Raw genomic sequence first — 16,529 nt, 5'->3', positions numbered from 1 at the left:
ATTTTACTTTATTTATATTCTTTCTTTTTTCTTTGGTCAACTCCTTTGTCAATTTGCATGGGCAACATTTTTAAGTAAATCAAGTTTCCTTCTCTCCTATTTCTACTGCCTATTCCTTTTTGCCTAATTTTAGTGTACCTCTTCCTAAGTTCACCTTCTTTAAGGCAGTCAGTACTTTCACCACGTTGTCTAATAACTCTCCAGTAACAGAGGAAAACAATTTGATAAACTAATTTATTATTGAATTTCCTTTTTTTTTTTTGAGACGGGGTCTCGCTCTGTTGCCCAGGCTGGAGTACAGTGGCACGATCATAGCTCACTGCAGCCTCAAACTCCCAGGATCAAGCAATTCTCCCACCTCAGTCTCCCAAGTAGCTGGGACTACAGGCAAGTGCCATCATACCCAGCTAATTTCTTATTTTCTGTAAAGATGAGGTCTTGATATGTTGCCCAGGATGGTCTCAAACTCCTGGTCTCAAGCAATCCTGCCGCCTCCCAAAGTGCTGGGATTACTAGCCTGAGCAAGAGTGAGACCCTCCTCTCTACCAAAAAGAAAGGAAATAAAAAAACTCAGCTGTGTGTTGTGGTACATGCCTATAGTCCAAGCTAACTGGGAGGCTGAGTTAAAAGGATCCCTTGAGCCCAGGAGTTTGAAGTTGCAGTGTGCTGCAAGGATGCCACTGCACTCTACCCAGGATGACAGAGTGAGATTCTATCTTAAAAACAGCAACAAAAAAGGCAACTGAACACCCCTCCTCACAACCCCCCACCCCTTAAAAAAAAAAAATTGAAACTAGATTAGCGTTTTTTGATATTCTACTAAAATCACTGTTTAAGAGATGACAGGAGAATTAGGAAATGTTTATAAATCTTAAGAGGCGCTATGCCTTATGGTTTCGGGAGGTATATAATTCAGTTGGTGTTTATAATAATCATCTGCACTAAATTTTTTAACTTAATACCAATAATAATTCTCCTGGGTTCCAGTCTTTGCCATACTAGTTTTATGTCCTTGGGCAGGTCACTTACTCTCTTTGAGCCTATGTCCTGTTCTGTAAAAAGAGGTAGATGAGAAAGACCTTTCTAGTGCTAAATTTCTGAATTTCACACTAACATGAAAGTAATATTGTGCTATATCTCTAATGAATTTTTGTATCTTTTTTGAAAGGGATTTGTAGAGAGGATATTGTGTGAGTGAGGTGTGGAAGAGGCAGTTAAAAACATCTTTCTGAGCCAGACGTGGTGGTGCATGCTTATAGTCCTAGCTACTCGGGAGGCCGAGGCAGGGGGATCACTTGAGCTCAGTAGTTCAAGGCTGCAGTGAGCTACGATTGGGCCACTGCACTCCAGCCTGGGTGACAGAGTGAGACCATATCTCTACAAAAAAAAAAAAAGGCCGAACACAGTGGCTCATGCCTGTAATCTCAGGACTTTGGGAAACAGAAGTATAAGAATTGCTTGAGGCCAGGAGTTCAAGACCAGCCTGGGCAACAGAGTGAGACCCTGTCTCTACAAAAAAATTAAAAGAAAAAAAATTAGCCGGATGTGGTGGTGTGCATCTGTATAGTCCCAGCTACTCTGGAGGCTGAGTCACTTGAGCCCAGGAGTTTGAAGTTGCAGTGAGCTATGATCATGCCCCTGTACTCTAGCCTGGGTAACAGAATGAGACCCTGTCTCAAAAAAAAAAAAAAAAAAAAAAAAACTTTCTGGAGGAAGCATTTAAAAACATGAATATTATATACCACAGTGGTACTTCTCAGCACAAGCATATCAGCACATGCTTTTTAAATGATATATTAATATAATAGTAAATGCTATTAATATATATAATAATAAGTGCTATTTATTAGTATATAACTAATACATTCTACTCAGTAACTTACATACTTAGCAAAGTAACAATAATGAGATGGGGAAAGCCCTTATTTCTAAATTTATAAACCCAAGAAGTTGCAAGTATGCTATAAATTTCCTTTGTCTGTAGCTCTCTTTATAATTTTTGTGCTTTTCCTTCTACCATAACCAAGTGCTGGGAATAGTGTGATGTACTGGTAACTTTTTACAACCACTTTTCAACTTGAAGTGCTTTGGCTTGACACCAAGGGAAGGAGAGGCAATGGAATAAACCTACATTATCCAGTTATTTCTGGCCCTGCCAAATTTATTTTCAATTTCTTATTGAGATATTAGCTTCATCTTTACTCCCTACATCTACATCTCTCAGATCACTTATAAAACTTTTTAGAGTATTCCCTCCCCACCCATCCCATTGCTTCTGAGTCATTTCTTCCCTACTAAATGAAGCGAGCAATAGGAGGGAGAGAAAGGAGAAATACAAGTTTAAAAAATATTTATACAGTTGATTTTCATTATTCACAGTAGCTATATTCTATAAAGTTGCCGTGAACACTGAATTTGTGAATACTGAACCACTGCTTCTAGGGAAAATACAGGACTAAGTTCCAGGGAGCCTCTGGTCACATTTTCATCAACTGATCAATACATAACCTTATTTTATGCGTTTCTGTTTAAAGACAGATTATTTAATGTATATTATTGATTCGTTGGCATTAAACTTATAGCCAACAGCACTACAGGTCCAAAAATCCAAACTCCAAGATGCTCCAGAATCTGATATTTTTTGAGTACCAATGCAATGCTCAAAGGTCATTAGAGCATTTCAGATTTTCAGATTAGGGATGCTCAACTGGTAAGTATAATGCAAATATTTCAAAATTTGAAAAATGTCGAAATCCAAAACACTTCTGGTCCCAAGCATTTCAGATAAGGGATACCGAACCTGTGTAACTCATTCCTGAATGAAGCTTATCTAGCATGTGTATTTTCTCCATGAGGCCTTTATCCACTAGCCATTACTATAGCATTATGCTTAGGGGCCATTTTAAACAGCAAAACCACCAGAAAAAGCATAAAAATATGGAAAACATGGCACTAGATAGTGAAAAACACATTTGTTTACAGTAGGAGAGCTGAAACAAGAAGGTAGAATCTTGCCTTGTTTGACCCCAGCTGGGAATGTGTGCATTGGGCAACTCCAATTTTTTGCCAATCTTCACATGTCCACAAAGGACCATGAAAGTGCTGCAAGTATTGATTTTGGGGTTATAAATAAATTTTAGCTGGTAGTTAACTCATAAATATAAACCCACAAATACTGAGGATCAACTGTACATATAGCTTTTAAATTACACCCCAGATAGCTTCTGTATATTTTGTTTCAAAAACAAAAGATAATTTCTATTTTTGAACATGATCTATCTACCTAATGAGTGGCATATGTTGGAGAAGATTAGGATAAAAATGGCATCAGTTATCCCATTGCTTTCAGTTTAGTCTTATACTTACATTTAGTTTTAAAGCAAGAATTGAGCAGTTTGTGACTTGAGAATTATCTGGGATCTTTGTAAAATCTTAAGTAACTCAATTTGTTCAGGCTACTTTTAATTTTTAAACACCTAGCTATTGGGGAGGTAGCTGTTGACTGAAATCTTTCTCTCCTACCCACTTTTTAAATTGCCTAACACCTGCCTTTTTATTTGCTTTAATGGATTTTAGTTTTATTGTGTCTGTGTCTTTTATTATGAACTACCTGAAATCCTTTTTGGAAGTAGGTGAAATATAAGTAAATGCATTTATTGATAAAAAAAACTTTACATATCTTTTTAGTATGGGAATGTGTATAGACACATCTTCCACAGCAAAATTTAAAATGTGGAGCCGTCATATAATAGTAGGAAAAGTATTAATAATGATTGGCTTTTCTCCATACTTGGAACACAATGTAAATAAAAAATAAATTTTTAATTTTGAACTTATTCTTCCATCTAATATTATGCATTGGTTCCATAGGCTTTGTAGCTGAGCAGTTTCTAAATAACACAGCCACTCAACTGACATACCATGGATTATGTGAACTAACTTCAACGGTTCAGGAAGGAGAACTTTGTGTGTTCTTTCGGAATAATCATTTTAGCACCATGACCAAATACCAGGTATGATATAGAAATACCTATTTAATTGTTATTCTAAATCAAAAGAGCTTGATTTAGAGATGTCTTTTGATCTGCTTCAAAATAAAAGATTTAAACATAATATTCCTTAACCATCAAATTATGAAGGTAATTATTAAATACAGTACTTCTTTAGGATGGAATAGATTGGCAATTGAAGTGTTACCGCAAATCAGATTTTGTTTTTTAATTCTAATCTTTTTCACAGATTACTTCATTAAGAAGTATTTATTGTCTTTTTAAGGAAAATAGAAATGATAAACCTTAGAGATAGAACTAGTATAACTTCTAATGATGGAAGTTTATATTTCAGTGCTAAAGGAATTTAGAAGAAAGGATTGAGATTTGCCTTTCTGATAGTGTTTGCTATTATTAAAGTTATCAGTGATGACTTTATATTCTTCTTGTAGTGCCATTTATGGCTCTGTCAAAAAAAATCTTACAGATTCACCCTTTTTGTTGTCTCTTGTATTCATCCTTTCTGTTTTTACACCTTAGTTTCAGGAGTTCATCAACTTATACCTAGACTTTTGCAGAATAGTATTCTGATCATGTCCATATTATAGCAAAAAAATTATAGTAGCACCTAGTGCCTAGAGGATAAAAATGCAAGATATGTTCTATTCCCATATGCCAACCCTTTGCCTCAGCCAAACTGGTATCTATTTATTGATAATCCTCCATCCCATACATACTTTATGCTTTCTCATTTCTGCATTGTTATTGCCATTTCTTACTCCTCAATCCCTATTTGGAAAGCTTTTCTCACTCCTTTTTGCCTATCCAAATTTCAGCCATTTTTAAGAAGCATTTCAAATCTAAACTCTTCAATAAAGCTATTCCTTCTTTCCTTAGACCAGTGTTTCTCAACCCAGATTATATGCTAAAACTACCTGGGGAGCTTATTTAAAAATGGCAGTCCCAGAACCTACCACCAACTCAATTAAATTAGAATCTCTGGAAGTGGGACCTGAACATCAGTATTTTTAAATGCTCCCCAGGTGATTTTAATGTGCAGCTAAGGTGGAGGATCACTGTTCTAACCATTCTCTAGCTGTTATTGGCCACATTATCCTTATTTAGCCCTTATTCATTAGTTTCTAGTTGCCAGTTTTCTTTCCATGCAAATGTGCTGTCTTTTTCTAAATGAAAGTAGCTTATTGGAGTCATGAATTACAGCTTCATATTTCCTTCAACATTTTAATCAATGAATTACACAAAGTAGTAGAAAATAAGGATTTGTTTGCTTATATAAGAATACCCTAAAGCCCTAGCTCTCCTATTCCTATCTTAGTTATAGCAACAGTTCATTTGTTTTGCTCCAACATTTTAACTAGATGTATGCTAGATATGGGCCCAGAATCATCCACACTCCTTAGAAATCTAAGGCCGGAGGACCTCAGAATTAGAATTATTGCTACATAGTGAATACTGCTAAATCATCTTGCTTTACCTGACCTCTCCAAGTTGAGGACTCATTTATTTAACAAATATTTATTGAATACATATATGTCTGGGTGCTCAGCTAAGTACTGGAACTACAACCATGAGCAAGGCAGCTATGGTTTCTGTCTTTTAAGGACCTCCTAGCTTGGTAAAGAACAGATAACAAATAATTATTAATTTGTTTCTATTGAGATACACTCTGTAAAGGATACATACCACAAACTGTGAACACTTTTATCAGGACTTGTAACCTAGTTGGGGACGTCACATCTCAAGACTTCCTTGGAAAGGTCACATTTAAACTGAGACCTGAAAAGTGAATCTTCTAGGAGTTGAATCAGTTAGCCAAAAAGAGTTAACTAAGCAGATGGAACATGTATGCAAAGGCCCTGAGGAGGTTTGAAAGAGCTGGACTCCTTAAGGAATTAAAAGAAAGTCACTGTGCCTGAAGCATAGCAAATAAGAGACATGAAGTAAGGCTAAATAGGTAGGCAGGTACTAGATCTTATAAATTCCTAAGAGGAGAAACAGACCTTGATCTCCTGATGGCTCTAATAGATATTTTTGTTCTCTTTTTGTCTCAAGAGTGAGCAGGAATGAGGGAGTTTAGTGGGAAAACAACCTCCCAAAACTGAGCTCCAGGTGCTCCCTTTTTTAAGGCCATATTCCTGACCAGGAAGTCCTTTACTAGTCAGCTAGGTATTCCCAATCTTCTTATATTGTTGGGGAAGGGATGCCTCTCCTAGAGCACTTTCTAACATCTGTCTGTGTCTGGAATAAGCATGCCCTTCTATGAGATAATGGTAACTCAAGGAATATGTGCATTCTGCTGTTTCTCTGCTTCTAAGATTTTCTCAATAAATCTTATTCTGTGACTAAACAGTGTATCACTAGTGATGTGTGTCTCCTTGCTCTTTGCACAACAGTAAGGTGCTTTGGACTTTGAGGCAAGAGTGGATGTGGGATTTAGTTAGGAGACTATTACAGGGGGCCAAGTAAGAGATTATAGTGACTTGGATTAGGCTGGTAAAGGAATGGAGAGTAGACAGATTCTGAAGACATTTACGAGATGTAATCAACCAGATTTGGTGATTGGAGATTCTAATCATCAAAATAAAATAAGAAAAGAAAAATAAGAAAGAATGAAAAAATTTAAAAAAAATAAGTATTGACAATGAAATATGTGGAAGAAAAGAAAGAAAGAATGATTTCTGGATGAATGGTAGAACTATTTATTGAAACAGAATACTAGAAGAGACGAAAAATACCATGAGATGAACCTTGGACTATTAGAGCTGCTTCTGGGATCTCCAAGTGAAAATGTTGGGTAAATTGTTTGATACTGGAATAATTTTGGTGTACAGATAGTAATTTGGGAGGAGGATAAGATTTATAAGAAAAATATGGAATGAGAAGACAAGAGAAGGATGACAGAGATTTGAGGCATACCGATACTTAAGGATTAGCTAGAGGAGTAAGAACTGGCACAGGAGACTGAGAAAGAGAATAAGAGGAAAATCTAAAGAATATGGTATCTTAGAACCAAGGGAGAAAGAGTGCTTCAAGAGGGATGGAGATCTTAGTTGTTAAATGCTGTTGAAAAGATGGGTAAGTTAAGAACACTAGGGGTTGCAGTGGAGGAGAGTAGGAGTGGGGTTGGAGGGAAGAATGATGGCAGCAGAAGATACCCAATTTGAGTTGGTTAAGAAATGATTACAATGTCAGGGAATAGAAACAGATTGTAGGCAACTCTTTGAAAGAATTTGTCTGTAAGGGGGCATAGACATAATAGCTCATAGTGATAGTTCCACACCCCAGGAGGGTTTCTTGTTTTTGTTTCATTTTGTTTTTAGAGTTAGGGTCTCCTTATGTTTCCCAAGCTGGAGTGCAGTGTCTGTTTATAGACACGATCATAACACACTGCAGCCTCCAACTCCTGGGCTTATGCCCAACTTGTTTTTGTTTTGCTTGCCTCCCTTGGAGAAAGTAATGTTTTTATTTTTTTAACATGAGAAACTTGGTCATGTTTTGGTGGTGGTGGTGTTTTAAGAGACAGATTCTCACTCTGTCACCCAGGCTGGAGTACAGTGGCTCAATCATAGCTTACTACAAGCTCCACTACCTCAGCCTCCAGAGTAGCTGGGAGTACAGGCACATGCTACCACACCGAGCTAATTTTTAAAAAAAATTTTTTTTTGTAGAAATGAGGTCTTGCTCTGTTGCTCCAGCTGGTCTCAAACTCATGACCTCATGCGATTCTCCCTCCTTAGCCTCCCAAAGTGCTGAGATTACAGGTGTGAGCCACTGCACCCAGCCGTCATGTTTAAATATTGAAGGATTCAATAGAAAAAGGTTAAAGATTCAGTAGAGGGGATAATTAATGTTAGAAGGCCCCTAAGAAGATGAGAAAAAAGATAGAAACTTTCATAGGTAAAGGGGATTGACCTTTGATTTAAAAAGGGACTTCTGTATTGTAAAGCAGTGAAGGAATAGACTGAGTATAGCTTATAGGTAGATTTGTAGATTTGCTAGCAGAAAGTAGAGAAAGGTACTGTTTGAAGGCAAGATCATTTACTGGGATGGAGTAGGAGTGGGAAGGTATGGTTCCATATTTGAAGAAATAAACTATAAATTTGAAGAAGTAAAGTATAAATAGTCCTTACAGCACATGGGAGAAAGCTTGGATTAGAGAAATCAAGAAGAATCACCAGGCAATACTGAACATGGCAATGGCAGTGTTGAACATGAATATGCCACTTATGTGATTTTTCTGCAGGAGTATTTATCACAGTATAGGTATTAGAGAAGGTGACTAGTTTGTCATTCTAGGTTTGGGGTTTGTTAATTGGGTGCAATACAGAGTATAAGCACAAAGGAGTTTAGGGACATGATAGTATTATGGACATAATGATATTGTCCAAATTTATAGAGATAAATATTGCATAAAGCAAATAAAACATCATTCTTCTCTAAAGTAATTGTATTCTTACAGAAGGGATAAATGGGAACAACTATCCTGGTGGCCAGTCACTAGGGGAAATGTCCTTTTTTTTTTTTTTTTTTTTTTTTGAGACAGAGTCTCACTCTGTTGCCCGGGCTAGAGTGAGTGCCGTGGCGTCAGCCTAGCTCACAGCAACCTCAAACTCCCGGGCTCAAGCAATCCTTTTGCCTCAGCCTGCCAAGTAGCTGGGACTACAGGTATGCACCACCTTGCCCAGCTAATTTTTTCTATATATTTTTAGTTGTCCAGATAATTTCTTTCTATTTTTAGTAGAGAAGGGGTCTCGCTCTTGCTCAGGCTGGTCTCGAACTCCTGACCTCGAGCGATCCTCCCGCCTTGGCCTCCCAGAGTGCTAGGATTATAGGCGTGAGCCACTGCGCCCGGCCGAAATGCCCTTGTTTACCATAGTACCTACCAAACCAAAACAGTAACACTGTTTTTTCTTTCCTTTTTTTTTTTTTTATGAAGAATTACAAACTTACAGAACAGCAATAAGACTTACGTTTAACAGTTTTGACATTATGTTATTTTCATCTATTTTTATATTTTTGCTTATACTTCAATATGCATCTCTAAAGAAAATTTTATTTCCAATTACAGTATCATTAATGCATCTAACAAAATTAGCTATAATTCTTTTTTTTCTAAGATGGGGTCTTGATATGTTACCAAATTTGTAGTACAGTAGCATGATCGTACCTCACTGTAACCTCAAACTCCTGGGCTCAAGTGATCCTCCTGCCTCAGCCTCCCGAATAGCTGGGACTACAGGTGTATGCCACCACGCCCAGCTAATTTTTTCTGTTTTTAGTAGAGACGGGGTGTTGCTTTTGCTCAGGCTAGTCTCAAACTCCTGACTTCAAGAGATCCTCCCACCTTGGCCTCCCAGAGTGCTAGGATTACAGGCATGAGCCACCATGACTGGTCTCAGAGATTTAAAAGATGAGGCAGGAAAACACAATCATAGTACCCAGTGATTTGGTGCTACAGTAGAAGTAGATACAAAGTACTATGGGTGTGTAGAGCAAAAGCAACTAATGGTGCAGAGAGAAAAATAATAATGTGGATTGGATTAGTCATAAACTTAATTTTTAAAAAAAAGGCAAAGTCATTTTCTGTGACTGTGTCCTAATTGTTATGTAGTTTTCTATATTATGAAATGAGATCATAAATACCGCCCTCCAATCTGTTTATAAGTCATATATTAGTTGAACATGCCAAGAACTCCTATTTCTCATTATACTATATTGTGCAAATTATAAACTATATGCAAAATCAGGTGGATTTGAGCAAATAAGATATCTACTTGGTCTATTTATTGTGTTGTGCAGATCTAAATAGTAGGAATAATTAATATGCTCTAAACATACAGATTATAAAATTTTCATTAAATGATATATTAACTAGTTTTAATCTATTTAACACTCCTTTTTCTTTTGTTATTTCTTATTAAGGGTCAACTGTATTTATTGGTAACGGATCAGGGGTTTCTTACTGAAGAAAAAGTTGTTTGGGAAAGCTTACACAATGTGGATGGTGATGGAAATTTCTGTGACTCAGAATTTCGTCTGCGGCCTCCTTCAGATCCTGAAACTGTATACAAAGGACAACAAGATCAGATAGATCAGGTAAGTTCGTTTTGTTTTCTTCATATATTGTTCAAAGTGCCCGTTTTTTTTTTTCAAATGTGAATTCGGTTATCTAAAACTTTTGAACTAAAGATTAATTCATTAATATACTTGTGAAATTTTCCTGATACTTCTTAAATAGATAAGTTCTACATGTACATTAATTATTCAGTTTGATTCAGAAAGCCAGATCATATTGAACTGTGAAGGTCAGGGTAGGAGTTTGAATTTTATCCTAATTGCAGTAGGGAAGCTATGCCAAGTATTAAACATGGAAGTGACATGATTTACTTTACCTTTGTAAAAGACTGCTATGTGGAGGATGCATAGGAAGTGTGCAGGTCCAAACAAACCAATAGTCCAAGCAAGAGGTGAGGATGGCTTAGCCTTGGATGGTAGAGATGAAGAGATGAGCACATATTTGAGATATATTTTACTAGTCAAAAAAAGTATAAAAGAGGAAATCTAGAAGATAGCATGTACTGGGTAAAGAATAGGTGGGTATTCTAAGCCTTAGAGTCTAAGGTAAGGAGGAGCAGATACTTATAGCAGGAGCTGCACTAGTGAGTAGAACTTTCATTTAGAACTGAGACAGATGAGATTTTTTGCCTGCTATAGGTGGACAGGCTTGGAGCCATAAGCGTGTTTACTTAGAAGTGTGATGGTGATGTGAATTCTTCCCTGACTGAGGCAGAAACATGATTATGTTAAACAGTTGTTACATATTTCACTGATAACAATTTAAGTGCACAAAGAATGTTAATTTAGCCAATATTCAATAAGCAATTTTATTCCTGGCACAATAACTAGGTCCTAGGAATACAAAAATGAATCATTCAGTCCTGTCCTCAAAAATGCTGCAGTCTAGCAGGGGAGGCAGATATTTGACCAACTAATATTATTAATATATGTTAAGTTTTGGGTTGTTTGAGTTGTTTTGGGGTTTTTTTGAGGGGGAGGCAGTTTGTTTTATGAGACAAGGTCTCACTCTGTTGCCCAGGCTAGAGTGCAGTGGTGTCGTCTTAGCTCACTGCAGCCTTGAACTCCTGGGCTCAAGAAATCTTCCTGCCTCGGCCTTCCAAGAAGCTGGCACTACAGGCATGTACCACAACACGTGGCTGATGTTTTTTTCTTAATGTTTTGTAGAGATGGGGTCTTGCTATGTTGCCCAGGCTGGTCTCGAACTCCTGGCCTCAAGCAATCCTCCTGCCTCGGCCACCCAAAGTGCTGGGATTACAGGTGTGAGGCCACCATGGCCAGCCATATGTTAAGTTCCATAGCAAGCTATAAGTCTGCAAAAGAATATTAGTTCAAACAGATGCTAATCTTCCTAGGACTTTGAAAAACAGTGGTGATAGTCTATGTGCTCATTTTCCTTCAGAAACTATACAGGGGCGTTGTTTTTTAAATGTTACTTAAGTGAAGTGTTTAAGATTTTCCAGCCGGGCGTGGTGGCTCATGCCTGTAATCCTAGCACTCTGGGAGGCCGAGGCGGGCGGATCGCTGGAGCTCAGGAGTTCAAGACCAGCCTGAGCAAGAGCGAGACCCCGTCTCTACTAAAAATAGAAAGAAATTATCTGGCCAACTAAAAATATATGTAGAAAAAAAATTAGCCGGGCATGGTGGCGCATGCCTGTAGTCCCAGCTACTTGGGAGGCTGAGGCAGTAGGATTGCTTAAGCCCAGGAGTTTGAGGTTGCTATGAGCTAGGCTGATGCCACGGCACTCACTCTAGCCCGGGCAACAGAGCGAGACTCTGTCTAAAAAAAAAAAAAAAAGATTTTCCTAACCATTATATGTAAAAAATACTGGAGCAGAGGCAAAGCAATAGATTCTCACAGTAGTCAAACTGTAAGGTGTTGAGATTAGTGTCAGTGAAAGTAGCAAGAAAGAGGTGGATTCAAGACCATAGGGTTTGATAAAGAGCAGAGTTTGAAGATGTGAGGAGAAAAATTTGAAAGACAAATTCTTGATATCAAAGTAAGACAGTCATGCCATTCATAGTACAAGGAACTTTTATGTGTGCTCTGAGTTATTTAAAATTCTCTTATTTTGAAGATAGGTGGAGGGGAAGTGCACAGAGTAGTCAAGTTTCATTCATTCAGCACTAACTTGTAATGAGGTGGGTTTCAAGTTAAATAATATAACTTTTGACCAAAATGCACCACTTTTTCTCATAGGAAATAATATGAGTGTGTAAGTAATCTTTTGGAAGAATATTTAGTAAATAATCTTGGGAAAGTTATTTTCTTTAAAACAGAAGACTTTTATGACATTAAATGGAAAAGAAAACAGATTACAATAGTTTCAGAGGGTGGGAAGATGTATTTCATTTTGTATGTGTATATAGGAAAATATTAGGTGAATAGATATTGGGGTTTTTTTTTCTTTTTCTTTTTCTTTTTTTTTTTTTGAGATAGAGTCTCACTTTCTCGCCCCAGCAAGAGTGCAGTGGCATGATCATAGGTCACAGCAACCTCAAACTCCTGGGCTCAAGCGATCCTCCTGCCTCAGCCTCCCGAGGAGCTGGGACTATAGGTGCGCACCACTGCACCTGGATAATTTTTTTATTTTTAGTAGAGACAGGGTCTCACTCTTGCTCAGGCTGATCTTGAACTCCTGAGCTCAAGCGATCCTCCCACCTCAGCCTTCCAGAGTGCTAGGATTGCAGGAATGATATTAATTCCTTGACCAGCCTGATATTAATTGTTAACAGTAGTTATCTCTGTGTAATGATATTATGGTGATTTTTTTTTTTTTTTTTGGTGTCCCTGGGTGAGCTTGTAGATATATTTAAACTTTCTTATTTATGGTTTTCTGTTTTGTCTGAATTTTCTACAGGCATGTGTTTCTTTTGTAAATGGGGGGACTTTTTTTTTTTTTTTTTTTAGCTTTCTTGAGTGCATTATATTGCTGCTTCTAGAAAGAATTTCAAATGAGTTCCAAAAATATTTAGAACAATGACATCACTGAAATAAATAAGTTCATAGCTCCCCAAGGGAAATACTTAGATAACTTTTCATTCTAATATTTAAGCTCTGGTATATTTTTTAAAAACCATCCTCATAGCTTTATTGATATAACATGTATATTTGCACTTATTAGTTCTTGGGTAAAATCTCATGGCTAATGATGGGCATAATTTAATTTCTTAGGACTATCTTATGGCATTATCTCTACAACAAGAACAGCAGAGCCAAGAGATCAATTGGGAACAAATTCCGGAAGGAATCAGTGATCTAGAGCTAGCAAAGAAACTCCAAGAGGAAGAGGATAGGCGGGCTTCTCAATACTATCAGGAACAGGAACAAGCAGCAGCTGCTGCTGCTTCTGCTTCTGCTTCTGCTTCTCCTTCTGCTTCTGCTTCTACACAGCCCCAGGTAAAAACTAGTGTTCTTAATTCTTAAATGTGATGATCACTTTAGCAATAAAGAAACTTCTACTTGAGATAACAAATTTTTAATTAGGAATTGACTCTTCAATTATGTTAGGATTTTAGCACCCTGGATTTTATGACATTGTCCCAAGTTTGTGACTATTCTACTTCTCACTTAAATAAAATTATGTTTCCTGAGGTTCTGATTTTGAAATTTATTCTTTAAGTTCCTAGTATCTGCAAAGAAAATAAACCAATTTGAATGAAGTCCTTTCTAGCAACTAGAGGGCAGTGTGAGGTACTGCTGGAAAGAACATAGACTTTGGAGCCAGATAAATAGATGTGGATTTGCCCTTCTTTCTTCTTTCTCTCCTTCCTAGTTGCAACACCTTGAACAAAATCTTATACCTCATTTTTCCGTAGCTGTGAAGTAGAAGATAATTCTTAGGTTTGTGGTGAAGAACAAATGATGCTAGTACTTAACCCAATGTCTGACATGTACTAGGTATTCAACAAAGGTTAGCACCTTTCCACTTTTCACTTTCCCCAGTTAACTGTTATAAGCACTGAAAATATGATGATGGGATTCTACATGTTAAGTCTCACTTCATTAAATCAAAAAGTATTCCCCTTCTTTTATGTTTAACTGTACTATGCCAGAATTTTTCCTTTTGGTTTAGGTATATAAGAAATTTTGATTTGGATATACAAGAAAGCAAGATGCCCTTTAAATTCTGATAAAACTAAATATTAAATATATTATTGTTGGCCGGGTACAGCTGGCCTGTAATCCTAGCACTCTGGGAGGCCAAGGCGGGCGGATCGTTTGAGACCAGCCCGAGCAAGAGCGAGACCCCGTCTCTACTAAAAACAGAAAGAAATTATATGGACAACTAAAAATATATACAGAAAAAAATTAGCCGGGCATGGTGGACTACATGCCTGTAGTCCCAGCTACTCGAGAGGCTGAGGCAGGAGGATTGCTTGAGCCCAGGAGTTTGAGGTTTCTGTGAGCTAGGCTGACGCCGTGGCACTCTAGCCCAGGCAACAGAGTGAGATTCTGTCTTAAAAAAAAATATATATATATGTGTGTGTGTGTATATACATATATTATTGTTGTTAGGATTCTTTACAAAAAGGAAATAAAGCCTAAATATTGAAATCCCCATTAAAATAAGCATAAGATTTCTATTTCTAACTTAAATATTGACAACTCCAAGTTTCATAAATTCTACCATATTATGATTAGCTTTTCACTCAAGGGGTGTTTTACTTCACAGAATACACTTATTCCACACTGTCAGTTCTCAGGGTTTTTTTTTTTCTTTTTAAAATCTGTTTATTATGGGTATTTAATGAAGTCTTGAAGAGCTACTACAGTTTACCAAAATGTGTCCCTTTCTTTAGCATTTTCTAAACGTTAACATAAATATTTCTTAACTTTAAGACTTCAGGCAATATAATTTTACATATTATTTGTTATTTTAAATTCCATTTATTTAGAATAATGAATATATAAGTTATATCCAGAATGGTAGAGGCGATTGCTCAAATACCGTGTACTACATAACAAATCTATACACCAATAGCTTCTTTTTCCATTAATGATTTCTCTCACTCTTAACGGTCTTTCTCTATAGACAACTATGATTAAGCACCTTGGAATAGTTAGAGTAATTTCTTCCTGTGTATTTTTCTTAAAGCAGAGCCAGCCAGCACAAGCCTCTCCATCAAGTGGAAGACAATCTGGGAATACTGAACGTAAACGGAAGGAACCTCGAGAAAAAGATAAAGAAAAAGAAAAGGAAAAAAATAGCTGTGTCATTTTGTAACAAACATTGGATTCTGTTGGAACCACCTATATGTCTTGAGAAACAAAACCACAGGAGGAAAGAAAGAAAAATCGATAAATACCGTCTGTGCCTGATTTCCCAATGGATTTTGTTCATGTTTTTCAGGGGAAAGGTTGTTACTTAGTTACAATCAGACTTTTTCAAGTCACACAATACACTCTTTATGAGCTGGAGTTTCATGTTACAGAAGTTGGAAATGCTGTGTGTTGTCATTCATGAAAAATACTGCACTTGTAGCCAAATAAGCATATCACAGCAAATTTTGTGTCATAGTGACATTCATTAACTCATATCAGTTAGTAAGCTATTTTATCTTCTGTTCTAACGATGAATGGAGGTAATTGATTTAATCTGATTCCTTCCCAAAATTTAAATATTAGCACAATAGTTTCTGAAATTTTTACAATGTTAAATTATGATCTAACTCATGAGAAACCAGGGGTTTAATATAGGAATTTAAAAAGCAAAAACAAACAAACAAAGACAAAAAATAGCAGGAATAAATAACCCTTAATTGTATATTGGACTAGTTCAGCCCTTGAACAGCTTTACCTTTCTTTAGGAATGTACATTTTAGATATTATCTTGTGAACTAATAATGGAGCTAGGATTTAATTTAGATAGAAAAAATAAAGATTTGTATTTCTTTTCCAGTAGCAAAAAATTACATAACACTATTACTTATAACCTGTCAAAATCAGATATTAATGATTTTGTAGTGTTGTAAAATTTTGAGGAATTTTGAAATCTTTAATATAGGTAACCTGGACCACAGTTACTATTTATTGACAATGCGATAAGTGACTGTAATAAGGAAACACAGTGGATGCTAGGCCTTGTAAATATGGGGATGTAGAAAAGCAGATAGTTCAGTGTCTACCTTTTTCTAGAATTACCTTGAACCTTAAATTTTAAATCATGTTTATTGCTAGAAAACTAAGTATACTTATTAAAAAAAACAACAAAAAAGCACATTTCTGAAAGGAAGTTAGAGATAATCTCTGAGTCTAGTGAAAAGACAATAAAAACCTGTTTGAGAGTAGCTAAGAATTTGAAGGAATTTATGTAAAAGCAATCAGATTTTATAATTTATGGGAACCAAATAAACCTATAACATCTTATAGTATTTATAGGATTCAGAAAGAATATTTATTTAACTTTATTATGAGGCAACACATATTTTCCTGTATTTTTA

At 36.4% G+C, this 16,529-nt stretch overlaps 1 protein-coding gene across 2 annotated transcripts in view; it reads left to right on the top strand.

The window, feature by feature from the left end:
- The window catches only part of MINDY2 (MINDY lysine 48 deubiquitinase 2), a 61,796-nt gene extending 46,181 nt beyond the window's left edge, over positions 1 to 15,615 (top strand). The window contains exons 6-9 of one of the 2 annotated variants that reach the window (XM_069483433.1): positions 3,871 to 4,013; positions 9,933 to 10,106; positions 13,261 to 13,485; positions 15,188 to 15,615. In XM_069483433.1, the coding sequence (XP_069339534.1) occupies positions 3,871 to 4,013; positions 9,933 to 10,106; positions 13,261 to 13,485; positions 15,188 to 15,313 (668 nt within the window). In that variant the 3' untranslated portion in view covers positions 15,314 to 15,615. Of the gene's footprint in view, positions 1 to 3,870; positions 4,014 to 9,932; positions 10,107 to 13,260; positions 13,486 to 15,184 lie in introns of both variants that reach the window. The other variant, XM_069483423.1, reaches the window with a different exon arrangement.
- Positions 15,616 to 16,529: the final 914 nt, after the last annotated feature.

The sequence above is a fragment of the Eulemur rufifrons genome, chromosome 2 (assembly GCF_041146395.1).
Source record: "Eulemur rufifrons isolate Redbay chromosome 2, OSU_ERuf_1, whole genome shotgun sequence".
In the NCBI taxonomy this organism is placed as follows: domain Eukaryota; kingdom Metazoa; phylum Chordata; class Mammalia; order Primates; family Lemuridae; genus Eulemur; species Eulemur rufifrons.
The sequence above is the reverse complement of the archived record's forward strand: the minus strand, read 5'-3'. Positions and strand labels throughout refer to the sequence as shown.